This window comes from Muscardinus avellanarius (assembly GCF_963383645.1).
Source record: "Muscardinus avellanarius genome assembly, chromosome: 16".
Taxonomy (NCBI): domain Eukaryota; kingdom Metazoa; phylum Chordata; class Mammalia; order Rodentia; family Gliridae; genus Muscardinus; species Muscardinus avellanarius.
Window position 1 is genome coordinate 51,701,900 of NC_137802.1, and position 26,412 is coordinate 51,728,311.

At 44.5% G+C, this 26,412-nt stretch overlaps 2 protein-coding genes across 2 annotated transcripts in view; both read right to left on the reverse strand.

Annotated features, from left to right (window-relative positions):
• Window positions 1-1,552: 1,552 nt before the first annotated feature.
• On the reverse strand, window positions 1,553-11,972 carry KLHL11 (kelch like family member 11; the record flags this gene model as incomplete). Its single annotated transcript, XM_080712718.1, has 2 exons — window positions 1,553-3,137; window positions 11,428-11,972. 2 exons carry the CDS (start codon window positions 11,970-11,972, stop codon window positions 1,553-1,555), a joined length of 2,130 nt encoding a protein of 709 aa, XP_080568844.1.
• A 2,608-nt stretch (window positions 11,973-14,580) lies between these two features.
• Window positions 14,581-26,412, reverse strand: part of ACLY (ATP citrate lyase) — a gene marked incomplete at both ends in the record, with an annotated part of 54,155 nt that continues 42,323 nt past the window's right edge. Inside the window, 7 exon segments of the mRNA XM_080712838.1 lie at window positions 14,581-14,675; window positions 15,049-15,125; window positions 15,569-15,651; window positions 16,190-16,303; window positions 19,843-19,986; window positions 20,169-20,319; window positions 23,181-23,335. Coding sequence (XP_080568964.1) covers window positions 14,581-14,675; window positions 15,049-15,125; window positions 15,569-15,651; window positions 16,190-16,303; window positions 19,843-19,986; window positions 20,169-20,319; window positions 23,181-23,335 — 819 coding nt within the window.

The following is a 26,412-nucleotide window of genomic DNA, read 5'->3' on the forward strand; positions in this document are numbered from 1 at the left end:
TAGGCAGGGATACTAATTTAGAAATTTCCGGAAATTTCTCATTACAGTATTTTACAGCCAAAACATAAACAGTCTTGCAACAAATAGATACAATTCTTGGTTGTGCTTTTTTCTTTTGATTTTTGATCATACAACTAAGAAGAAGGCTAACTATAATGGACTAGAAGGGAAAATATCACTGTTATTTGGACTTTGGGTTTCTAGAATGGTTTTCCAGAATCTCTAAAAAGGCAAAAATGTTCCTTAACAAATAACAATATACTGGATCCACACTGAAAACCATCAGAATAGGAGCAATCTTTTATGCTGATTGCTAAAAGATTCAGCCTGAATACTAACTTGTATAAATCTCAGGACTGTGTCAGGAAATCAGAAAAATGCACAAAAATAAACAAAAGAAAACTGCAGTGATATGTTTTTAAGAGCCAAAGCTATGTACCCAAATTTGGTATTCTAGGTTCAGGCAAAGTTCCAATAAAAGTTCAGAGCAACTGGATAAAATATAACAATCAAGGAAATGAAATAATAAGGCTTCTCTTTAGTAACATTTCTCTAAAGTGTTACTTTCTTTCCATTTTGAAAAAAAGTTTCTTGTAGAAAGAAATAAAGATTCTATACAATATGTATTAGAGCAAAAGTTAAAACTGAAGGCATTGAATGTTGATTGTCATAGGCAGTATTTAATCTCATTAACATATCCTCAATCCTGCAACTCCTGAAAGACATGTTTTAAATTTTTTAAATGCTTTTGATTTCTCATTCTACATGTTTATAATGCTTTTCTTCTTAGAGAAACAAATTTCACATATGTAACTTCCTCTGTTCAACTGATCAACTAAAGACCAATACTTTTACCAATACTTCTAAGCCATCCCAGAGTAATGGCTTAGTCTATAAATGGCTGCTAAACAGTGAAAATATTTTTTTAAAAATGCATGAGCCAAGCACAGATTTCTCAGTGGACACCATTTCTAGAAGTGAACAAAACAACATTTCTAGATAAACACAGACACAACATCGATGCGAGCATTCTGAAATCATGTTGCTGAAACATTGTGCTTTTTCTTTCAAATTTCAGTCACTATTGCACATGCCTCCTGCAGAAGAGGGCTTCATGCATAAATTCTGATCGTGTTGAAACCAACCACACAGTAGAAAAATGAAAAGGAATATCAAAATAAATGTGCAAATAAAACTGGTACTTAAAGCATGTTCGAAATATAAATCCCCAGGACAAAGGAGATATAACTTATTGGCAGAAAAACAGCCAAGTAACTAGACCTGCTTTTTCCGCTTGCCTTTAATCAGATCTTCCTTAGCTAGTACACATAAACACAAACTAAAGACAGAGAAGATCACAAGCTAACAAAAATTACCACGTATTGAATTGAGTTTCCCATTCTTCAGTTTTTAACTATACTTCCTTTACATGGAGTTATAGTAAGTCCAAGTAGAAAATAAGTTATCAGCACACTTTTTCAAGTAACAGTCTAGGTATCTTCAGCCTCATGAAACAGGGAGAACAGTTTTACGCTTCATGTGTTAAGAGAACTCAGCACTCGATCTGGGAGCTAGGTACTCGCCGCATGTTCAGGGCATGTCGATGTATTTCTTGCATCTGTCTGATGCGGTCCTTCTGCCACATTAGGTTTTGAGGCATAGGATATCTCTGTGTGCCGTGCAAGTACCTGTACGGGATCCTGACGTGACAAGCAGTGGCTCTACAACGAGGCTGTGGCATGGGAGGAAGCAGCATCCACCTCTTTCTCTCAGCACAGTATCGGTAGGCTTCTTTCCGGTACTGTTTGTCAATGTCATCACTGTTTTTCCAGCCCCCAATAATGAAGACGTCATCTCTGTAATAGCAAATGGCTGCTCCTTCGATGCTCAGGACTTCTGGGGGCAAGCTCTCAAGGATCTCATCAGACACTTGGCCGGCAATTTTTCTTACTGCTTCTTCATTTTCTAAAGAATAACTCTTGGGACAGCATGATGCTGTCTGATAAAAGTTTGAATTGGCCACAGACATCTGGAAAAAGCAGTAATTGTCAATAAGTGGCAAAGATTCCACGTCTCGCCACTGTCGAGTCTCTGTATCATAGCATGTAATTACGGCTTTTAATCCATCCTCAGTGTCCCGGTCCACAGGAGTGCGGGCGGCGATGTACACAAACCGGTCTTCGATGGCGAGTGCTTTGACATCTCGAAGAATCTTTGGTGCTGATTCCAAGTTGTGCCATTTATCGAGCTCAGGATTATACACAGTCACATCTTTAAAGCCAGGACTAAAGTTGCCATGCCCTCCAATGCTATACAGCTTCCCTTTGACTTCTGTTAGCCCAAAAGAATGCTTTCTGGTCATCAGACTACAAACGTGCTCCCAGGTATTCAAATTTGGGTTGTACCTTTCCACAGTTTTAGCAAATCCTGGCTCCATTGATCCAGCAACATACACGTAGGATTCTGTCACTGCCACTGCATGCCCATCAAGGTGATTATGAATATGGGGCAGGTTTACCCATCTGTCCTCATCAACAAAATATCCCACACATTCACTTAAGTAGTCTCCTCCTTCTGACACACCTCCAATAACCATGATCACGTCCATGTTTTGCCCATAGCGAGGTAACAATGAGACGTGAGTAGTGGTGGGCTGCTGGAATGTGCCAGACTGTATATTCTCCGCTCTCAGAGCATGCCTCTCCACTGCATCAGCCACCAGCTTGACACAAACTTCATTATTGGCCACCAGCCTCTCTGGTTTGACATGCCGAGTAAGGTAGGTAGGTTTCATCTGGGACAATCTGAGCAATTTGAAAAGCTCTTCGAAGTATCTCTCTCTCTCTTCAGCATTTCTCTGAACCCACTTCAACACGGTTTCAAAGAGAACCTCTTCAGAGTCGACTGTAATTTCCAAGTCCGAAAGCCAGTCTCGAATGAGATGGAAAGGTAGAGTGTAAAACTCTTCATCCTGAATGACTTTGTAGAAATTTCTCCGTATCATATCAGCGGCTTTTAGAGCAAGTTGGCTCAGGGTGTACATGTGAGCTAAGCTATGAATGGCCACACAATTTGAGAGATGAAGTTTTTTCTTGAGAAATTCTCCACAAAATTCTTTTAAACGAATCAGTAGGAATCTAGAATCAAGAAAAAGAGAGATGAATTTCCAAATGAGCATTTCTCATGTGGTTGCATTTTGAGAGCACTTGAACTAAAAAAAATTGAAATGAGCTGTATGGTGGCATAAATTTGTAATCCCTGAGGTTATAGAGGCTGAGACAGGAGGATCACAGGTTCAAGGCCAGCCTCAGTTAACATAGTGAGGCTCCCAACACCAAGACCATTTAAAAGCTAAAAATAAAAAGGGCGCTGGGCGTGGTGGTGCACGCTTGTAATCCACGTGCTTGGGAGGCAGAGACAGGAGGATTGTGCAGGTTCGAAGCCAGCCGCGCTGGGTTAAGAGACCCCGTTTCCAAGATAAAAAGTATAAAAAATAGGTCTGGGAGTGTAACCCAGAGGTAGAAGGGCTTCCAGAAACCCCAGTACCACCAAAAAATAAAATAAAATAAAATAAATAAATAAATATATATATATTAATAAAATAAAATAAAATAGAAAGGGCTATGGATATAGCTTGAAGGTAGTGTTCCTGGGTTTAATCCCTCATACTACACAAAAGTAAGTAAATAAGAAATTAAAATGCTTAATTGAAATTTAATGGTTAATTGATCTTTTTATGCACAACATCTGAAAAAAATCCCCCTCCAAATTAGAAAATATTATGTGGGTGGGGTACAGTGGCACACACCTGTAATCCCAGTACTTGGGAGGCAAGAACGGAGGATCACGGGTTTGAGGCCAGCCTCAGCAACTTAATAAAACCCTGTTTCTAAGCTGAGCGTGGTGGTGGTGCACACTTGTAATTTTACTTGGGAGGCTGAGATAGGAGGATCCATGTTTGCAGCCAGACTCAGCTACTTAGTGAGGCCCTCTGCAACTTAGTGAAACCCTGTTTAAAAAAATAAAGGATAGCTGGGTATGGTGGCACACACTTGTAATCCCAGCATTTGGGAGGCTGAGACAGGAGGATTACAGTTTGTGGACAGCCTCAGCTATTTAGTGAGGACCTTTGCAACTCAGCGAGACTCTGTTTCAAAATAAATAAAAAACAGGGCTGGGGGTATAGCTCAGAGGTAAAATGTCCCTGGGTTCCATGCCAATAGTGAGGGTAAAAAAGATAAAAACAATTGGGCTGGGGGTGTACTCAGAAGTAGAATGCCCCTGGGTTCAATCCCCAGCATCACAAAACAAACAAAGAAACAAACAAGCAAACCGTTTCTTTTTGTGTGTGGGTATTGGGGATTAAACCCTGGGGTGTCTACCTGAGCTATATCCCCAGCCCTATTTTATTTCAAAACAGGGTCTTCTATGTTACTGAGCATCTCAGTACCTGTGATCCTCCTGTCTCAGCCTTCTAAGTATTGGAATTGCAGGCAAATACCACGACACCCATCTGTGAAACCCTGTTTCAGAATAAGAAATAAAAAGGGCTGGGAGTGTAGCTCAAAGGTAGAATGCCCTTGAATTCAATCCACAGTGCCAAAAACAAATAAACAAAAGCAGTAAGTATTATGCTGGAAAAGTATGTTTAGAAGCATATATAGGCCGGGCTTCATGGCACAAGCTTGTAAGGCTAAAACAGGATCGCAGGTTCAAAGCCGTCAACTTAGCAAGGCTCTTAGGAACCCTGTGAGACCCTGTTTCCAAACAGGAAATAAAATAGGGCTAGGTTGAATGCCTCTGGGTTCAATCCCTAGTACCAAAATAAACAAACACACACACACAACTTTTATTTTATTCTATTTTATTTTAGTGGTACTGGGGTTCCTGGAAGCCCTTCTACCTCCGGGCTAGGGCTACACCCCCAGACCGATTTTATACTTTTTTTTTTTTTGAAACAGGGTCTCTTAAACCAGTGCGGCTGGCTTCGAACCTGCGCGATCCTCCTGTCTCTGCCTCCCAAACCCGGGGATTACAAGCGTGCACCACCACGCCTGGCCACACACAACCTTTATAAAAAGCATATTTATTTACTTATTTATTTTATTTATATATTTATTGGTGCTGGGGATGGAAAACAGGGGCATTCTACCTCCAACGCCCACCTTCAGCTTTACTTTTATTTATTTTTTTTTGTGGCAAGGGGGTGCAACTCAGGCTTTCTATCTCTGGGCTATTCTCCAGCCCTATTTTTTAAAATTTATTTGGAAACAGGGTCTCACTAAATTGCTAAGAGCCTCACTAAGTAGCTGAGGCTGGCTTCAAACCTGTGTGATCCTCCTGTCTCGGCCTCCCAAGCACTGGGATTACAAACATGTGCCACCATGCCTGGCTATTTTTCTTTATTTTGAAATAGGGTCTCGCTGAGTTGCAAAGAGCCTCGCTAAGTAGCTGAGGCTGTCTGAGAACCACAATCCTCCTGTCTCAGCCTCCCAAATGCTGGGATTACAAGTGTGCACCACCACACTCTGCCTAAAACGTATATTTAAAAATATTTATATTCGAGCTGGGCGTGGTGGAACACTCTTGTGCACCACCTTATCCTTAAAGTACAATAATCTTGTACTTTATTTTCACTTAATTTATCCTCAGCAAAGGCAAATTTATTAATTTTTGAAGTACTGGGGATGGAACTCTGAGGCATTCTGCCTCTGAGCGACACCGCCAGCCCTATTTTTTATTCTTTATTTTGAAACAGGGTCACTGAAATGCAAAGGGCCTAAGTAGCTGATGCTGGCTTCAAACCTGTGCAATCCTCCTGTCTCAGCCTCCTGAAATCTGAGATTACAAGTATGCACCACCACGCCCAGCTAGCAAAGGCAAATTTAAATCCAAACTTGTCTTTGCCATTCTTTTCTAATCCCTTGTCAGTCTCTTCTTGAGCTACATTCCCAGCTCTTTACAAGTTTTATTTTGAGATAGAGTCTTGCTAAAAGTGTCCTAGGCTTGCCTTGAATTTGTGATCTTCCTGCTTCAGCCTCCCAAGTAGTTGGAATTACAGGGGTGCACAACCACCGCGCCTGGCTACTGGTCTTTTATTTTTGGTACTGAAAATTGAATCCAGGAGAATTCTACCTCCAAACTACACCCCCAGCCCTATTTTTTATTCTATATATTTTTTTGAATATTCAAATCTTTATTTATTTATGTTAAAGTTTTAATATGTATTGTTATTGGTGTATTGTAGTCATACATTACAATGGAGTACAAGACTTGTGAGGATATACAAGGACACATCATCCAATTAGCCCTTAACCAATCCCCATCCCATTCCCTCCCTCTCCCTCCATCCCATGCTGGATTGGAGATTATTCTATATTTTGAAACAGGGTCTCACTAAGTTGTGGAGGGCCTAAGTAGCTGAGACTGGCTGTAAACCTGCAATCCTCTTGTCTCAGCCTCCTAAGTACTGGGATTACAAGTGAGTGCTACCATGCCTAGTTTATTGGTTGTTTTTTCTCCTCCTTCTTCTTTTCTTCTTCTTCTTTTCCTTCTCCTTCTCCTTTTTATTTTTGAGTGTGTGGTACTGGGGATGGAACCCAGGGGTATTCTACCTCTGAGCTACATTCCCAGCCCTACTTTTATTCTTTATTTTGAAACAGGGTTTCATTGATTTGCAAAGGGCCTCACTAAGTAGCTGAGGCTGTCCTTGACCTGAGATCCTCCTGTCTCAGCCCCCCAAATACTGGGATTACAAGCACATGCCACCACGCCCGGCTTGGCCTTTTCTTATGTGAGGCAGCGTGTTGGTGAAGAGGCTTTATCAAGTATGACTATAGAGTCTACAGTAAAAGCCAGACAGAAACTGTGTTTTCCAGGAGGCTCCATTTGGTCAGATATTATAAAGAACAGCAGTTTAGGCTTTATGTGATGCTGTCTTCAAAACTGTGATCCTCCTGTCTCAGGCTCCCAAGTATTGATTGGGATTACAGGTATGCGCCACCAACCCAGCTATGACAGTTTTTAATCTCTTCTTTACCAAAGCATTCTCCTTGGGCAACCATAGGAGGTGCTCAGGGTTTTGCCCTGAGCTCAGTGCTCATTGAAACAAGGACTGGAAGGGCAACTCAAACATATGAAGAAGCCAAAAACAAAACAGAAGAACAGAAAAACAAAATAACAACAAAAACCATGTGTATGAAAGTCTAGGTTTAAGCCAGGAATGGTGGAGTGCACTTGTAATCCCAGTACTTGGGAGGCTGAGGCAGGAGGATCGCAGGATTGTGGCCAGCCTCAGCTACTTAGTGAGACCCTCTGCAATTTAGTGAGACCCTGTTTCAAAATAAAGAATAAAAAATAGGGCTGGGGGTGTAGCTCAGAGGTAGAATGCCTCTGGATCAATGTCCAAACATACTCTAATATCTACTATCTTGGAGAAAGAAAAAAGGATATACTTCCTTTGACTTCCTCCCCAAACATTTCCACATGTATACAATTTTTCTTGTTTTTGGTGTGTGTGTGTGTGTGTGTGTGTGTGTGTGTGTGTGTGTGTGTGTGTGTGTTAGTTACTGGAGATTGAACCCAGAGGCATTCTACCTCTCAGCTACACCTCTAGCCCTATTTTTTATTCTTTATTTTGAAACAGGGTCTCACTAGGTTGTAGAGGGCCTCATTAAGTAGCTGAGACTGGCTGCAAACCTGTGATCCTCCTGTTTTAGCCTCCCAAGTACTGGGATTATAAGCATGTGCCACCACGCCCAGCTGTGTACCAATTTTCTGATCCTATTTACTTATTTGGTGGTGCTGGGAATTGAAACTAAGACTTTGCACATTCTTTTTTTAAACTTTTTTCTGTACTGGGACTTTAATCCAGGGGCATTCTACCCCTAAGATAGAACCACAGCCCTGTTTTATTTTTATTTTGTTTTGAGTTGTTGGGCCCCCCTAAGTTGCTGAGACTAGCCTCAAACCTACAGTTCTCTTGTCTCTGACTCCCAAGTACTGGAGTTCCATGTATGGACCATAATGCCCAGCAACCATGCAGATTCTAAGCCAACACTTTGCCACTAGGCTAACCTGCAACCCAATCCTCTTAAAAGCAAGACTTACCTGGCCCTTCTCAGTGCCATCACAAACTCCAAGGATCACTTACGGCTTCTACATTTCCACGGGATTAGTCTCCTTTGCTGTCTTCTTTAACATTCTAGGGAACCCCAGGGTTCAGTCCTGGCTCTCCTCCCACCCCCATTTTCTTTTTCTTTCTTTGGCATTGGTGATAAAACCTAGGGGCATTTTACCTCTGAGCTACACCCCCTGCCTATTTTACTTTTTATTTTGAAACAGAATCTTGCTCAGCTGCTAACAGTCTTACTAAGTTGCGGAGGCTAGCCTCAAACCTGTACTCCTTCTGTCCCAGTCTCCCAAGTACTGTTACTACAGGTGTGGGCCGCCATGTCCAGCTCTCCTTTTCTATCTGTATTCCCTAAGTAATTTCATCCAGTCCAAGGCTTTAATTACAACTATATGCTAATGTCTCCCAATCTGCATCTCTGTCTTCCAATGTTCTTTTTACTTTTCTTCTTGTGTACTGGTGATTGAATCCAGGGGCAGTCTGCATCTGAGCTACACTCCCAGCCCTATTTTATTTTTATTTTGAAAAGGCTCTCAGGCCAGACGTGGTGGCGCATGCTTGTAATCCCAGCATTTGGGAGGCTGAGACCAGAGGATCATGGTTTGTAGACAGCCTCAGCTACTTGGTGAGGCCCTCTGCAACTCAGTGAGACCTGGTTTCAAAATAAAGAATAAAATTAGGGCAGGGGGTGTAGCTCGGAGGTCGAATGCCCCCTGGGTTCCATCCCCAGACCCGCTAAAAAAAAAAAAAAAAAAAAAAAAAGAAAAGAAAAAGGGTCTCACTAGGTTGATGAGACTCTCACTACTTGAAGAGTATGAACCTGCAATTCCGTCTCAGCCTCCCAAGTACTGGGATTATAAGTGTGTACTACACGCTTTGTCCAATGCTCTTTTTTAAAATATAAAGATTTGTTATTCTTTTTGTGAGTCTGGGGATGGAACGCAGGGCTTTTAACCTCTGAGTTACACACCCTGCCCTGTTTCTTATTCTTTATATTCTTTATTCTCACTAAGTAGCTGAGGCTGTCTGTGAAACACGATCCTCCTGTCTCAGCCTCTCAAATGTTGGGATTAGAAGTGTGCACCACCACGCCTGACTACAAAGATTTGTTATTCTAAGTTTTCAAAGTGGTATTCCTGCCTGATATGGCTTTATTTATTTGTTGCACTGTTTCTCCCCATGATTTCCTTTCTTTTTTTTTTTTTTTTTATAACCTGACTGGGGACTCAATGATCTAACCACCTGCTTACCAGACATCTCCTTAACCAAATTCAAACTGCCTTCCTCCAAGTCTGCTCTTCCACAACCTTCTACATTTTAATAAAACCTTCATCTTTCACGCCAGGCATGGTGGCGCACGCTTGTAATCCCCACACTTGGGAGGTGGAGACAAGAGGATTGCGCAGGTTCAAAGCCAGCCATGCTGGCTTTAAGAGACCCTGTTTCCAAATTAAAAAAAAAAAAAAAGCCAGGCATGGTGGCGCATGCTTGTAATCCCCGCGCTTGGGAGGCTGAGACAGGAGGATCGCACAGGTTTGAAGCCAGCCTCAGCTACTTAGTGAGGCTCTCAGCAACTTAGTGAGACCATGTTTCCAAATAAAATATAAAATGGGTCTGGGAGTATAGCCCGGCGGAGCCTCTGGGTTCCACCCCCAGTACCACCAAAAAAAAAAAAAAAAGTATATATATATATATATATATATATATATATATATATATATATGGGTCTGGGAGTGAGGCCCAGAGATAGAAGGGTTTCCAGGAACCCCAGTACCACCAAAAAACAAAAACAAACAAAAAAGAAAAAACCCTCCATCTTTCCAACTGCTTGGGTAAAAACTTCAGTCTTCTCCCTGACACTCTCATTAAATCCACTGGCTTATTTTTCCTTTCTACCTTCAAACTCCAGATGTTGGCAAGGGGAGGGTGGCTAAGGTGTGGGTTTGATCCCTAGCACTGCAAACAACAAAACAATAATGACAGATGTCAGCCCTTACATCCATCACTTTTCCTCCCCCCCCCTCTTTTTTTTTTTTTTTTTGTACTCAGGGGCATTCTACCTCTGAGCTATAACTGCAACTCTTTTTATTATACATACATACATACATATACATATGCATATATACACATACACACACACACACACACACACACACACACACACACACACACACACACACAAAATGTTTCCAAAGGTCCAGGAGGCCTTGTGGGATCAGGATCCATCCCCATTACTAAACTGCAAGGCTTCTGGTCTTTTCTGCAGCTCCACCTGAGGGCTCTTTGCATCTCAGTCCCCTACCAGAAACACTACCTTATCTCCCTTTTTTTTTTAAAATATACTTTTTCTGAGGAATTCTCTATCTACCCAGTTTAAAAATCAGATCCTTTTCATCAGGGCTTTCTATGAACTCCCCGCCACACTTTATTTTTCACAGAGCTGTAATAATCATTCATCATGCCTTATACTTTACTTACTGTCCATTTTCCAATATAAGTGCAAGGAGGAAAGGGACTTTCATCTGTTTTGCTCAATGATGGATCCTCAGGGCCTTAGAGCCCAGCCACTGACCTGATGCATAATAAAGGTTCACTTGGCATTTGTTAAAATGATGAATCTAACTCCCCAAATACTCCTTGTCCCTATAAATGATATTTACCATCTCCTAAACAATCTCTGGAGCATCCATTCCCACTCCCTAGGATCCCATTTACCACAGTAGCAGATAGATTCATCTCAAGTATCTAAATCCATCATTTCTTTATCCATCTTCCCATCACACAGTAAACCCAAACTCCTTATGCCAATGCCTGTCACACACTCATATTCCCTTCACCTACTAGATCCAGCTTTACTGAATTTTCCTTTTTTAAAAATCTCTTCCTAAAACAAACTGGATCCTGCCTGAGGGCCTTTGTGCTACCTAGAATGTTGAATGTTCATACTTTATTTCTGCAAAGCCAGTTTTCTCTCCAGTTAGAGGTCGGTTTAAATGTCATCTCCTCAGAATGACTTTCCTCAACCTACGTGTGTGTGTGTGTGTGTGTGTGTGTGTGTGTGTGTGTGTGTGTTACTAGGGATTGAACCTGGGGATGCTATATACCTCTGCGCTACACTTCCAGCCCTTTTCATTTACTATTTTGAAACAGGATCTCCCCTCCTTTTCACTGTCATCACGGCATCCATCACACGCCATCTCTGCTTTTCACCGCCTCGGCCCCTCCGACTGGAACCCGTGCTCCCGGGGCCGCGGGGTCTCCCAGGTGCGCAGCGCGGGCCGGCCGCCCTCGCCTACCTGTCTGCCAACTCCAGCACCTCGTGCACGCTGCCCGTGCTGACGCGGATGCGCCCGGTGTACATGTACTCGATGACGGCCTCCACCGTGTCGGGTTCGGGCCCCGGCTCCGAGCTCCACTTGCGCATCTCCACCCGGCCCGAGCGCGACTCGGAAAACTGGCCCGAGAGCAGCGGCGTGAAGTACTCGGTGGCGGCCGCCAGCACCGAGCGGTGGGCCCGGAACTCGCGGCCTCCGGCGCCGCCGAAGCACAGGGTGATGTCGCAGAAGAGGCCCTGGCGCCGCTGCTCGTTCTGCCGCCAGGACAGCTCCGAGCAGTGCGTGCTGCACTCGAAGTCCTCGGCCTCTGGGCCCGGATCGCCCCCGCTCGCCTCCATGGCGGAGACCCCGGGCCCCGGCCCGAAGTCCACCGTGCCGCTGCCGCGGACCTCGGCCGCCAGCCCCGCCGGGCCGGCGGCGGCTGTCTCCATGCTCTCCATCTCCAGCACTTGAAGGGATGCAGCTGCAGCAGCCGCTGCAGCTGCCGCCGCCACTGCCGCCGCCATCTTGACGCAGCCGCAGCCTCGAACGGCGTAACCGTTCTGTTGCGACACAGAGGGATTCTGGGATTAAATAGAGCGCGCGGGGCGGAGCCTCGCCCGCGCCTGCGCACACCGCCCGCGCGCCCCCGCACCCCCAGGGTCCCGGCGCCGCCTGCTCCCCTGGCTCGCGCTCTGCGTCCTTAGAGCCCCTGGGCCGTGGTAATGTGGGCTTGCTACTCAGACGGCTTGGGAGTCCGAGCCCCAGCACGATAAGGATTAAAAAGGCTTTGGAGGAAACAAATTGAGGCTCCAGAGCCGGTGGTGAGCAAGTTATCTCTGAATTTTTTTTTTTTCTTTTTTGCGGGTATGGGGATGGAACCCAGGGGCATTCGACCTCTGAGTTACACCCCCTGCCCTATTTTTTATTCTTTATTTTGAAACCGAGTCTCACTGAGTTGCAAAGGGCCACACTAAGTAGCTGAGGCTGTCCTCGAACCGCGATCCTCTGGTCTCAGCCTCCCAAATGCTGGGATTACAAGCGTGTATGCCACCACGCCCGGCTTGAACTAATTATTTTCTAAGTGGAATGTTATTTACCTTGGAAGATCACTGAGAGGATTAAATGAGGTATTGCAGCCGGGTGTGGTGTCGCACGCTTGTAATCCCAGTATTCATTTGTAATCCCAGTATTCGGGAGGCTGAGACAGGTGGATCGCAGTTCCAGGACGGCCTCAGGTACTTAGTGAGGCCCTTTGCAAGTCACCCTGTTTCAAAATAAAGAATAAAAAACAGGGCAGGGGATGTATCTCGGACGTCGAATATCCCTGGGTTCCATCTCCAGACCCGCAAAAATAAATAAATAAATATAAATGAGGTCATGCTTGAGCATAGCGCTTGGTTCTCAGTTTCATACTTGTTAAAGATGAATTTTAAAGCCACTTTGAGTGTCAAACAAGGGAGTGGTTCCATTTGTTTTTAAAAATATCACCGGTTGCCCATGTGGAGAATAGATCTCATTGGCACAAAAGGGGGAAATATGGACACCAGTTAGCTGACCAGAGGAAGAAGTAAAGGGTAAATCAACAGGAGTTGCAGCCTGATAAAGCAGAGGAAAGGGTGACTCCCAAGCTTTTGGCCGGAGTATGTGGGTAGAACTTTGGTTACCCTTTAGTGAAGAAAAGGGAGGTAAAGGTCTAGAAGAGTTTATTTTTTGAAACTTTTTTTAATTCAATTTTTCTTTTTAGTAAGTAGATAAGCAGTCTGGCACAATGGTGCATGCCTCTAATCCCAGGTACCTGGGAGGCTGAGACAGAAGGATTGCAGGTTTGAGGTAGCCTCAGCAATTTAGCAAGACCCTCAGCAACCCTGTTTCAAGATTTGAAAGTAAATAAATAAAAAGGACTGGGGTGAGCCGGGCGTGGTGGTGCACGCTTGTAATCCCAGCATTCGGGAGGCTGAGACTGGAGGATCCCGGTTCACAGACAGTCTTAGGTACTTAGTGAGGCCCTTCACAACTCAGTAAGACCCTATTTTTAAAAAAATAAAAAATAGAGCAGGGGGTGTAGCTCGGAGGTCAAATGCCCCTGGGTTCCATCCCAGACCCACAAAAAAAAAAAAAAAAAAGGACTGGGGTGTAGCTCAGACGTTAGAACACCCCTGGGTTCAAATCCCAGTACCACAAATGAACAAGCAAAAAATGTGGATAAAAAATTTAAAATGACATGTACTGAATTAGAAAGTACAACTCAAAGGAATACAGAGGACAAGAGACGGCAGCATGCCTTGTTACTATATAGTTTATTTAAACCAAACTATAATAATACAGAGAAGAGACAGGTGGCAGCTTCCCACAATGTTTGTAGATTATAGATGCAAATTAGCTGGAGATGAGTCCTTGAACCCACACTTCAGTGACAGACAGACAAGTCAGCTGCATAAATACAGAGAACAGACACAAGACATTTCACAGCTTTTTGCTTTGTGTTTCCATTTTAAACATGTGTATGTTACAACTTTACATTTTAAATTACTACTCCACATATCTGTGACTATGGCTAAGGTTGCAATGGTCCCGTCCCGGACATAAGCAGACTTTGATCTGCAACACAGAACATTTCGGTGGGATACTCAACAAACCCTTAACACATACAAAGATCTTTAAAATCAGATTATACAATGTTCTTCATGTTATATGAGGAGGAAAGGGAAGAGGAAAACCAAGACATCAGGAGGTACTTTGAATGTATAGTATCTTGAAATCTTAAGTTTCATTCCTTTCCTCCCAAAGGGGGGTGGGGGATTAACTGATAAGAAAAAGAAGGCAACAATGTAACACCTTACAAGGAGGAAGAACGCTATTCTGATAGCGCTTAAAGGCTTCCATATAATAAATACAGTAGGTAGCAGAGCAAATGTCACAAGTGTTGGCTTGGTTTTTATTTCTATGCTTATAAAAAAAATACTAAGCTTCTTTGTGTGGACTGAATGGGTGCTAGCCTGTGGGTGTTTGGTCTTCAGTGGCTGTTTACGTTCCAGACCCATCCTGCAGCGGGCTCCACTGCCAGCTGTCTGCTCGCTATTTCCGGGGGAGGAGTTCTTGTCTTCACTTTACTGAGTGAGGTTCCCGGTTCAGTTACATGCTCATGTGTTCCGGAAGAACATATGAAATATCATCCCATGGATGACGATAGAGCCCCTGCTTCAGCCTCTTCTGATCAAGATAGTGTCCTAAAATGGAGCAAATACATCTTTCCATCAGAGTCCTGTAAAACTGGTGAAGGCAGAGGGTGAGGGAGGAGATGTCCTCCTGATACAAAAAAGATACATAGAGAGAACTGGGGGGACTAAAGCCAGACTCATCTCATAGGAAGGTCAGCCAGACCTGGCAAAAGGAAACTTAGATTTAATTCCATTTTCTGGGCTAGCAAGTCATTCCAAAAATACAGGAAAAAAGGGAAAGATAAGGGGAAACTTAAAGGAAAGATTATGAACATCAATTAAGAAAACGTTATGTCTCTGATGTACAAACTTACGACTCAGGTAAGTGGTTTAGGTTAAAACAACAAAACCCCCAGTCTTAAAATAGTAACAGTGAACTCACCAATGAAGCCCATACTTCTCCCCAGCACAAAGATGCCATTGAGGGCTCCAATGTCAATATATTCATCAGCTTCCTCCCTGGAACACACAATCAACTTGTAGTTTGAAAATGGCTCATGTGACTATCCTCCTAGCAAAACAGTATTACTGCCCCAGGGATGAGAAGCTTTGGTTTTCAGAGTGGAAAAGAGGGGTGCTCTGGGTGGTAGGATTAAAGGCAACGTTTTTGGGGGGGTACTGGGGTGGAGAGGGAACCCAGGGGCATTCTACCTCTAAGCTATACCCCAACCCTTTTTTTTTTTTTATAATTTTGCTAAATTGCTGACTGGCCTCAAACCTGCAATCCTGTCTCAGCTCTTGAGTACTGGGAGTATAGTGGTGCGCCATCACCACACCCAGCTTAGAGGCAACTCGTTTTCTTTCTTTCTCTCTTCGTATTTTGCAAACCCTCAGTTATGGGCAGGTATTAACTCTTATAGTTGGGAGGAAACAACATTGAAGAGAATGGTTGCAGTGCTCACCGAGTAAAGGACCCACAGTTCCTCAGCATGTCTACAAATGCAACTCCGATGAAACCGTCTACATTCAGGATAAGATTTGGTTTCTACGAAGGCAAAAAATTCAAAGCATTTATTATCTTCTTTTTTTTTTTTTATAGTACTGGGGGGCGGGGTGTGGAATCCAGAGGCATTATACTTCAGAGCTATACCCCCAGTCCTATTTTTTATTCTTTTAGAACAGGGTCTCACTGAGTAGCTAGGCTGGGTGCAAACCAGTAATCCTCCTGTCTCAGCTTCCCAAGGGGTGGGATTACAAGTGTGCGCCACCATAACTGGTTGTCAAAACATTTATTATTAGTGCTCATTTTCTTTGTAATTTTTCCATTATCACCATGAATTTTGATACCATTTAAAAACTTCACATCTGGTTGAGACTGTGTTTTACTTAGTTCAATTTCCGGTGTGTAGCCAAGGACTCAACATTTACTGAACCTTTAGAACAGGCCTGTTCAATTTAGTGATGCAACATAAAATATAAAAATTTTTTTAAAAAGCAGGCTTGATTTTAGCTATATAATCAGACTGCCTCCGATTTCCCCTAGGAAACTGACCCAGAAACATGGTGAGAAAACTTCTTGTTACCTTTGAGGTGGTAATCTTCTCCACTTCCAGTGCATAATCGAGCAGCGGGGTGGCAGGGAAGTGCTGTTTAACGTAATCCTTGAGGATCTGCACTCTCATATCTGGGTTGTTTATCTAGAAATGGACAGAGGAACCCATTCAAACATGGCCGCTAAGGGAAGTGGTCATACTTGTGACGCAAATGGGAAGAGCTACACGGATCACTCTGGAAACGATTCAGGGACCTGATCCATGTGTGCGATCCCTGTAGCACTGTTATAACACTGCTCTGGGGCTGAAGGTCATTCTACCTTTAAGCTATAACCCCAGCCTGACTTTTATTTCTTATGTGGAAACAGGGTCCTGCTAAGTTGATAAGAGTCTTACTAGTTGCCGAGGCTGTCTGTCCTCCAACCTGCGATCCTCTGTCTCAGCCTCCTAAGTGCAGGGATTACATGCGCCACCATGCCCAACTCTGAAGGTTATTAAAGTCCTCTCATGTCTCATTAGGGCCTCAAAGTAACTTTTATAGGTCCTCTCTCACACATTACGGAGCCCCAGAAATATTTAGGAAGTTAGCCATGGTCCTGCAGTGTTAAGCAGCAGGGGCTGGACTCATTGCCTCTCTAACCTGAGACCCAGGTTCTAGCCACCAGCCAGCTGTCCACCAGGTCGAACTGTGCGATCTAGTCAAGCTGTAATAAAGTTCTACACTAAGCAAGTACATATTGGGAATGTGATGGTAAAGTAATCCCAAAACCTTAGGGAAAACTCCAGACCTGCAATGACTGATGTCAACCGTCTCTAAGACATCCGCACCTGCCAGAGAGGGAGTGAGCGGACTTAGGCACACATCAAATCTCAAAGCCAGCGACCTTCTCCTTCAGCAAAAAGACTCCAGAAAGAGAGCAGCCCAAAGTCTGAATGTGACATCACAAGTACAGCATTATCTTAGAAAGAGGACCTGAAGCCGGGCGTGGTGGCGCACGCTTGTAATCCCCACACTTGGGAGGCTGAGACAGGGGGATCACACAGGTTCGAAGCCAGCCTTAGCTTCTTAGTGAGGCTCTCAGCAACTTAGTGAGACCCTATTTCCAAATAAAGTAGAGAATAGGTCTGGGAGTATAGCCCAGAGGTAGAAAAGTCCCTGGATTCCACCCCCAGTACCACCAAAAAGAAAAAAAGAAGAAAAAAAAGAGGACCTGAGCTGTGGTCTGCCCAGGAGCTGGTTGCTGAGCAGTGGATGGAATGGACCTTAGCTAACTGTATTTCCTGGCTGGTTCTAATCCCTTCCCTGCTCATAAAGCAACCTCTAGGTGTCTAACAGGCGGCCGAGCATTTAAATGCCTAGAGGGAGGGTCCTAGATTACATGTATGACCTTGTCTAATTGAGCCATCCTCCTCGCCCACATCATAGACTGTCCAACTAAAGGAGGTACCTGGAGCTACGGAGCCCAGGAGCCCAGAGCTGGAGCACCCACTTAGGAGCTGCCAACTACCTCATCGTTCTCTCTCCCGCTCTCTCTTTTGTGTTACTGGGAATTGAACCCAGGAGGCATTTTACCTCTTAGCTACATATACCCCAGCCTTATTTTATTTGTGGCACTGGGAATTGAACCAAGGAGCATTTACCTCCAAGCTACACCTTCAGCTCAATCAATCTTTCTTTCTTTCTCTCTTTCTTTCTTTCCCTCTCTCTCTTTTTCTTTTTTTGCTGCAATACTGGGGATTGAATCCAGGGGCAGTCTACCTCCAAGCTTACCTTAGCCCTATTTTTAATTCTTTATTTTGTCCCAGGGTCTAAGTCGTGGAGGCCCCCACTAAGTAGCTGAGGCTGACAGGACCTGTGATCCTACTTACTGTCTCAGCCTCCCATTTTTTTTTGTTGTTGTTGTTGTTTGTTTTGAATCAGGGTCTCGCTGGTTGCTGAGGCTGTCCTTGTAATCCAAAGTAATAGAAATTATAAGTGTGTGCCACCATGCCCAACTCCTCAGTTCTATTTTATTTTCTATTTTGTGATAGGGTTTAAGTTGAGGGTCTTACTAAGTTGCTGAGGCTGGTCCCAAACCTGTGATCCTCCTGTCTCAACCTCCCAAGTACTGTCTTTTTACTTTTTGATTTGTACATATAACATTACTACCAGGACACAGAAGACTACTACCCTGCATAAGATTTTATTAACTATTTTATTTTATTTATTTAGTTTGTTAGTTTTTTTTTTTTTTTTTTTTTTTTGCAGTACTAGGGGTGCCCAGGGGCTTTTCTACCTCCAGGCTATATTCCCAGACCAATTTTATACTTTATTTGGAAACAGGGTCTCACTAAGTAGCTAAGGCTGGCTTCAAACATGTGTGATCCTCCTGTCTCAGCCTCCCAAGTGCTGGGATTACAAGCATGTGCCACCATGCCCGGCTCTAATTATTTTAAATATTTACCATCTTTCTCCACTGGACCCTCCCAATAGAGCTTGCCTTGATATTACTGCTTTTCTCAGTCCAGGGGTGCTCTACCACTGAGCTACATCCCTATCCCTTTTCATTTTTTATTTATTTTTGCCTTTTGTGGTACTGAGGATTAAACCCAGGGGCATTCTGCTTATTATAAGCTAAACCCCCAAGCCCTATTTTACTTATTTTGAAACAGGGTCTCACTAAGTTGCAGAGAGTCTTGCTAAGTTTCTGAGGCTGGCCATGAACCTGTGATCCTCCTGTTTCAGTTTCCTAAGTACTGAGATTATAGATATGAGCCACTATGCCTAGCCTCAAATTTTTTGGCTTTTATTGTGATACTGGAGATTGAACCCAGGGGCATTCTACCTCTGAGCTACACCCCCAGCCCTAGTTTTTATTCTTTACTTTGAAACAGGGTCTCACTAAATTGCAGAGGGCCTCACTAAGTAGCTGAAGCTGGCTGCAAACCTGTGATCCTCCTGTCTCAGCCTCCCAAGTACTGGGATTACAAGCGTGCGCCACCTTGCTAGGCTCCTGGCTTCACTTTTTATTCGAGACAGGATCTTACTAAGTTGCCCAAGCTGGCTTGGAACCTGCAATCCTCCTGCTTTCATCTCCTGAGTCACTGGGATCACATCCCCGGCCTGTGCTGGTGTGCCCACCTGCCCTGATATTACTACTCTTTTCTTCTGCCCAGAGATGATGTCAGGCGTAACCCTCCGACTTGCTTTGGCCAATGAAACACGAGTGAGAATGTACTGCAGCAAATTCCAAGGAGAAGCACACGTGCTTTCCCATGGTCCTGCCATTGATGCATATCCCAGAGAGGGGCCGCTCCTTCATCATAAATGGCAGGCACCGCCAACACACAGCATGTGCAGTGTGGAGACCTTTGCTGCTGTAGGCCGTTGAGGTGTGGAAGCTGTTTTGCATCATGAAGTATAACCTAGCATAAGGTGACCAATGTGTTCCCTCCACTCTGACCTCAGCCCCCTCTCCTATAAAGTTCATTTGGGAAGCTAAAGTTTTTGTACAATTGAATGAGCTAAAAAGTGTTTAAGGACGATCTATATGACGACGTGGGAAAGTCAGCCGCTGAAATTTGGCGTGTGTCAGCATGCCCACAGCTTTTGTAAGGCGAAAGCTTGGGCGTTTCCAACTAAAGTGACAGCCTCCGACTCCAGCCGGTAGAGCCACCTCCTTTTAAGGAGAGCAGCGACTTACTGATTTCACCCGGTGGCCAATGCCCATGATCAGTTTTCCTTCCTTCTTCATCTTGTTCACGAACTCCATGGGGATCATCCCACTGTCAAAGGCTTTACTGAACATCTTGGCTGCTGCATCCAAGGCACCCCCAAACCGATCCCCCTGTAGGAGAAACAAGCAACAGTGTCTAGAGCTGTAAGTTTTCTTCTGCTTTGCAAACTCATCCAGGATGCAGCCACAGCCACACTCAGGAGCTCCTTCTGGGAATGCTGCTGCAGTTAAGCAACATGGCGTCGAAGGACCAGCATCCCCATCACTGCTCACCTCCAGATGACAGTACTTACAATGGTGAGCAGCCCAGAGGTGAGGCTGGAGACCAGGTCCTTCCCGGCCCGAGCACAGATGATGGTGTTGTGGGCCCCAGAGACGGCGGGCCCGTGATCAGCTGTCACCATCAGACACATCTCGATGAACTGGCAAGAGTACCTGGGCAGCCTGGAGGAGGGTGCACACAGGGAGAGGAGACATGGCATGAAGGCCAGGAGCTACAGTGACAAGGTCATGCGCCTACGTCCTCCCATCCCGACAAGTGACTCAAATTCAAAATAGTTACCTTCCAATTTACTTGTCATGCTATTGTGAACTGCATGGCAAAATTTCTGGACTTTGCTGTTATCAAATACTGCTTGTGTGTGAGTGCATGTGTGTGGTACTGGGGATTGAATCCAGGGACACTCTACCTCCAAGCCCTATTTTATCCTTTATTTTGAAATAAGGTCTCACTAAGTGGCAGAGGGCCTCACTAAGTTGCTGAGGCTGGCCTGTCTGTCTCCCAAGTACTGGCATTACAAGAATGAGCACCACACCGCACTCAGATATTGCTTTTCAAACAGAGAGACAGGTGTAGTGGTTCTTGCCTATAATCTCAGTACTTGGGAGGCCGAGACAGGAGGACTGCACGTTGTAGGCCATCTTCAGCAGCTTAGCAAGACCCTGTTTCAAAATGAAAAATAAGGAGGGCATGGTGGTGCACGCTTGTAAACCCAGCATTAGGGAGGCTGATACAGGAGGAGCCCGGTTCACAGACAGTCTCAGCTACTTAGTGAGGCCCTTTGCAACTCGGCGAGACCTTGTTTCCAAGTAAGGAATTAAAAAATAGGGCTGGGGTATAGTTCTGAGGTAGAATGCCCCTGGGTTCCATCCCCAATACTGCAAAAAATAAAATAAAATTAAAAAAATAATAATAAATAAATAAATAAATAAGGCTGGGGGTGTAACTCGAAGTAGAATGTCCCTGAATTCGCCGGGCGTGGTGGCACACGCTTGTAATCCCTGCACTTGGGAGGCTGAGACAGGAGGATCGCACAGGTTCAAAGCCAGGCCCTCAGTAACTTAGTGAGACCCTGTTTCCAAATAAAATATAAAATAGGTCTGGGAATATAGCCTGGAGGCAGAATGCCTCTGGGTTCCACCCCCAGTACCACCAAAAAAAAAAAAAAAAAAAAAAAAAGTCCCTAGATTCAGTCCCCAGTACCAAAAAATAACACAAACAAAAGAGTAATTAGGGTTTAAAATGTCTTCTTCAAGCACCAGTTTTCAACATTAGTTGCTGCACAAGATTTGAACTATCTTCGTGGCTGCAGTCCTTCATGTGCCAGATAGAGGAGGTGAGACAACCTGTCCCATCCACAGTCTGGGGCCTTTTTAGTGGGGTGCTTATTTCCATAGTAATGATCAAGACCAAAGCCTGGAGGTGTGGGGAGACACGAGCAGACATAACTGACCAGGTGTTATGACCTGTGGACCTTTTCTAGGAAGGATTTAAAGCAGGGCCAAGACCCAACTCTGCAGGTACAAGCATGACAGGAACCAAGACGCCAAGCTCACCTCTGCGCAGTGCTCTGGGATCACTCACTGGCTCCCTTACCTGGCTGACAGTCTAAGGGGGAGGCTAGCCTTGGGAACTACAGAGAACAGGAAGTTTTTTGTTTTGTTTTGTTTTGTTTTGTTTTTTTGCGGGTCTGGGGATGAAACCCAGGGGCATTCATTCAACCTCCGAGCTATGCCCCCTGCCCTATTTTTTATTCTTTATTTTGAAACAGGGTCTCACTGAGTTGCAGAGGGCCTCACTAAGTAGCTGAGGCTGTCCGGAACCACAATCCTCTTGTCTCAGCCTCCCGAATGCTGGGATTACAAGCGTGCACCACCATGCCCGGCTAAAACGAAGTGTTTTAATACTCATGCAGAAGAGAGACACAAGTTTGAAAAGAGAACATAATTATTTTTATGTTGGAAATCCAGGGTCATTCTAACTCCAAGTGATATCCCTAGTCCTTTTTTTTTTGTGTGTGTGTGTGTGGTATGGGAGATTGAACTCAGAGGCACTCTACCTCCAAGCTACACCCCCAGCCCTATTTTTTATTCTTTTGAAACAGGGTCTCATGAAGTTGCTAAGGGCCTCACTAAGCAGCGGTGGTTGGCTGTGAACCTGCGACCCCCCTGCCTCAGTCTCCCAACACTGGGACTACAACCGTGCACCACTATACTAAGCCTATGTTTTTATTTATTTAATTCTCACCGCAGCTATTTTATTGGTGCACTATAGTTTCACATTATAATGTGTATCATGCTGACAGTGGCATATATTTACATTTATTTATTTTTTAACAGGATCTCACTAAGTTGATGAGGCTGGCTTTAAACCTGTGATCCTCCTGTTTCAATCTCTTAAGTGTATTGATACTGCAGGCATGCACCACCATGCCCGGCGAGGCCCCATGCTCTAAGCTCTCTGATTTGTTAAAAACTCTCCTGTGAACCTCTACCATTCAGTCCAGAGGCAGTCCAGAGGCCTGAGTTTACTGTCTCATTTGTTTCAAAGTTCCCAAGGAAACAGGGTGGTTCCAAGAGCTCTGGTGAAGTCAATGCTGTTCTTCTCTTGCTTTAAGAGTGGACTTTTGGTCCTTAGATGAGGTAGGGACAGCAAGACTCCTTAGAAAGGAGTCTCTTTCCTTTGAACTTTCAGTTGCTCTGTAGCCTTAAGAGTGTAGTGGAAGCCGGGCATGGTGGTGCACACTTGTAATCCCCGCTCTTGGGAGGCAGAGACAGGAGGATCGTGCAGGTTTGAAGCCAGCCGTGCTGGCTTATGAGACCCTGTTTCCAAATAAAAAAGTATACATATAAAAAAATAGATCTGGGAGTGTAGCCTGGAGGTAGAAGGGTTTCCAGGAACCCCGGTACCACCACAAAAGAAAAAGAGTGTAGTGGACACAGGCCTGCCGGTCCCACTCCTACATCGGGGCAGGGGTATTAGCGCTAAGCCACAGGGCCCTACCGTCCTCTGCTCCGTGCCTCACCTTCTCTGGAACCACAGAAGGCCGAGGACCCCGCCAATGCCCATCTCTTCCTTGAAGACCTCGGTGATAGGCATGCCTGCGTAGATGAGCTCCTGTCCTCGCTCGTCACAGATGCTGGTCATGAATGAGGCAGGTTTGCGGATCAAACCCAGCTCCTGAGAAGAGAAGGGGCGGAAGGACACATGGCTATGGTGACCATGACAGGTATCTGCAGGCTGCCCGCCATCTTGTGCTCTCAGAACTAAAGTGCCCAGGAATAACTGGGCTGCTCTAGTGTATTTCTTTTAATGCTATATGGTACACTGCAAAAATACCACAATCTATGTATAGCATCAGTGATAAACATCAACTAAATGAAAATTTCCTAGATATGTTGTTGCTTTATGTGTTATATGACAAAAGTTCTTGGAAGAATTTTCTTTTTTCTTTTCTTTTTCTTAGAATGGGGGATTGGACCCAGAGGCCTTCTCCCTCTGAGCCACACTCCTAGTCCTATTAAAAAAAAATTTTTTTTTTGTAAACCAGGGGCTTTTCTACCTCTAGGCTATACTCCCAGACCGGTTTTATATTTTATTTGGAAACAGGGTCTCACTAAGTTGCTGAGAGCCTCACTAAGTAGTCGAGGCTGGCTTTGAACCTGTGTGATCTTCTTGTCTCAGCCTCCCAAGCGCTGGGATTACAAGTGTGCGCCACCATGCCCAGCTTTATTTTAAAATAGGGTATTGCTAGGTTGATGAGAGTCTAATTGTTGAGGCTGTCCCTGAATCTGTGATCCTTCTGTCTCAGCCTCCCAAGTGTGAGATTATAAGTGTGCACCACCATGCCATGCCTGACTTTTGCCATTAGCTTCCTCTTCCTCTCCCTCTCCCTCTCTCTCTCTTTCTTTCTTTCATTTCTTTTTTATTTTTTTTTTGGTACTAAGGATGGAACCCAAGGGCATTCGACCTCCGAGCTACATCCCCCAGCCCTATTTTTTTAGTCTTTATTTTTAAACAGGGTCTCACTGAGTTGCAAAGGGCCTCAGTAAGTAGCAGAAGCTGTCCTCGAACTGCGATCCTCCTTTCTCAGCCTCCCAAATGCTGGGATTACAAGCGTGGGCCACCACGCCTGGCTTCATTAGCTTTCAAAATATGGAATTGTTGTGCCAAGAGGTATGAGCACCTTCAAATTTTTTCTTTTAACCGGGTATGGTGGTGCATGTTTGTAATCCCATTACTTGGGAGGCTGAGACAGGAGGATCGCAGGTTCATGGCCAGCCTCAGCTACTTAGTGAGGTCCTTAGCAACTTAATGAGACCCTGTTTAAAAAAAAAAAAAGCTGGGTGTGGTGACACATGCTTGTAATCCCAGCATTTGGGAGGCTGAGATAGGAGGATGGCAGTTCGTAGCCAGCCTCAGCTAACTAGTGAGGCCCTTTGCAACTCAATGAGATCTTGTTTCCAAATAAAGAATAAAAAAATCGGGCTGGGGGTGTAGCTTGCACATAGAATGCCCCCGTGTTCCATACCCAGAACCACACACACACACACACACACACACACACACACACACACACACACACACACTCACGGATGGGGGTGTGACTTAGAGGTAGAAAGCCTCTGGGTTCAATCCCCAGTACAGCATGAAAGAAAAAAAATATTTGTTCTTTTTTATGGTAAAAAACCCAGGGGTGCTCTAGCACTGAGTTATACCTTCAGCCCTTTTTCCCTTTTTATTTTGAGACAAGGTCTCACTAAGTTTGTCCAAATTGGCCTTGATCTTGCAAATTCTCCTGCCTCAGCTTCCAGAGTTGCTTGGATGACAGGCATGCTCACCCATAGAGTACTTTTACATTTCTGATATTACTCTACTGCCACTCAGAAAGGTTGCATTGATTTTCACTTCCAGCTGGGTATGGTGGCTCATGCCTGTAATCTCAGCTACTTAAGGGGCTGAGGCTGGCTGGGTGTGGTGTAGCATGCTTGTAATTCCAATACTTAGGAGGCCGAGAAAGGAGGATCACAGTTCCAGCCTCAGCTACTTAGTGAGGCCCTTTGCCACTCAGGGAGACCCTGATTCAAAATAAAAAAATAAAAAAATAGGTAGAATGCCCCTGGGGTCCATCCCCAGTACCTCAAAAAAAAAAAAAAAAAAAAAATTAAAAATAAAAAGAGCTGGGGATGTTGCTGAGAGGTAGAGTACTCCTGGGTTCAAGTACTATCCTCCCCCCAAAAAACCCCACAAAACTAACTCCCAACAACAATCCTACCCATACAAATAAAATTTATTACCAAGTAATTTTGCCTTTGCTGACCTCATGGAGAAAACCGGTTTTGCAGTTTTGTTTTGCTTCTTTTTTTCTTTTTTCTTTTTTTGGTGGTACTGGGGTGGAACCCAGAGGCTTTCTACCTCCAGGCTATACTCCCAGACCTATTTTATACTTTATTTGGAAACAGGTCTCACTAAGTTGCTGAGAGCCTCACTAAGTAGCTGAGGCTGGCCTTGAACCTGTGTGATCCTCCTGTCTCAGCCTCCCAAGCGCAGGGATTACAAGCGTGCGCCACCACGCCCAGCTTGCTTCTATCTTTTTCTCTCTCTCTCTTTGTTTTTTTTTTTTTTTTTTTTTTTTTGTGGTACTGGGGATTGGACACAGGGGCAAGGGGCATTCTACCTCCAGGCTACACCCCCAGCGCCATCTTATTTTTTATTTTTAAACAGGGTCTCACTAGGTTGATGTGTCTCTTTACTTGCTGAGACTGTCCTAGAACCTGATTCTCCTATCCCAAGTACTGGTATTACAGGTGTGCACCACTATGTCTGGCTATTATTTTTTTATTTTGGTGGTACTGGGGTTCCTGGAAATCCTTCTACCTTCGGGCTACACTCCCAGACACTTATTTTTTATATTTGGAAACAGGGTCTCTTAAGCCAGCTAGGCTGGCATCGAACCTGCGCGATCCTCCTGTCTCCGCCTCCCAAGCACGGGGACTACATGCGTGTACCACCACGCCGGCCTTATTTTTTATTTTGAAACAGGCTCTCGCTGAGTTGCTGAGGCTGGCTTTAAACCTGCATTTCTCCTGTCCCAGCTTCCCAAGTACTGGAATTACAGGAGTGCACTACCACACCCAGCTTCCCACAGCCCTTTTTATATTTTTATTTATTATTTATTAAATTTTATTTTTTAGCTGGGCATGGTGGCGCACACTTGTAATCCCAGCATTTGGGAGGCTGAGACCGGAAGATTGAGG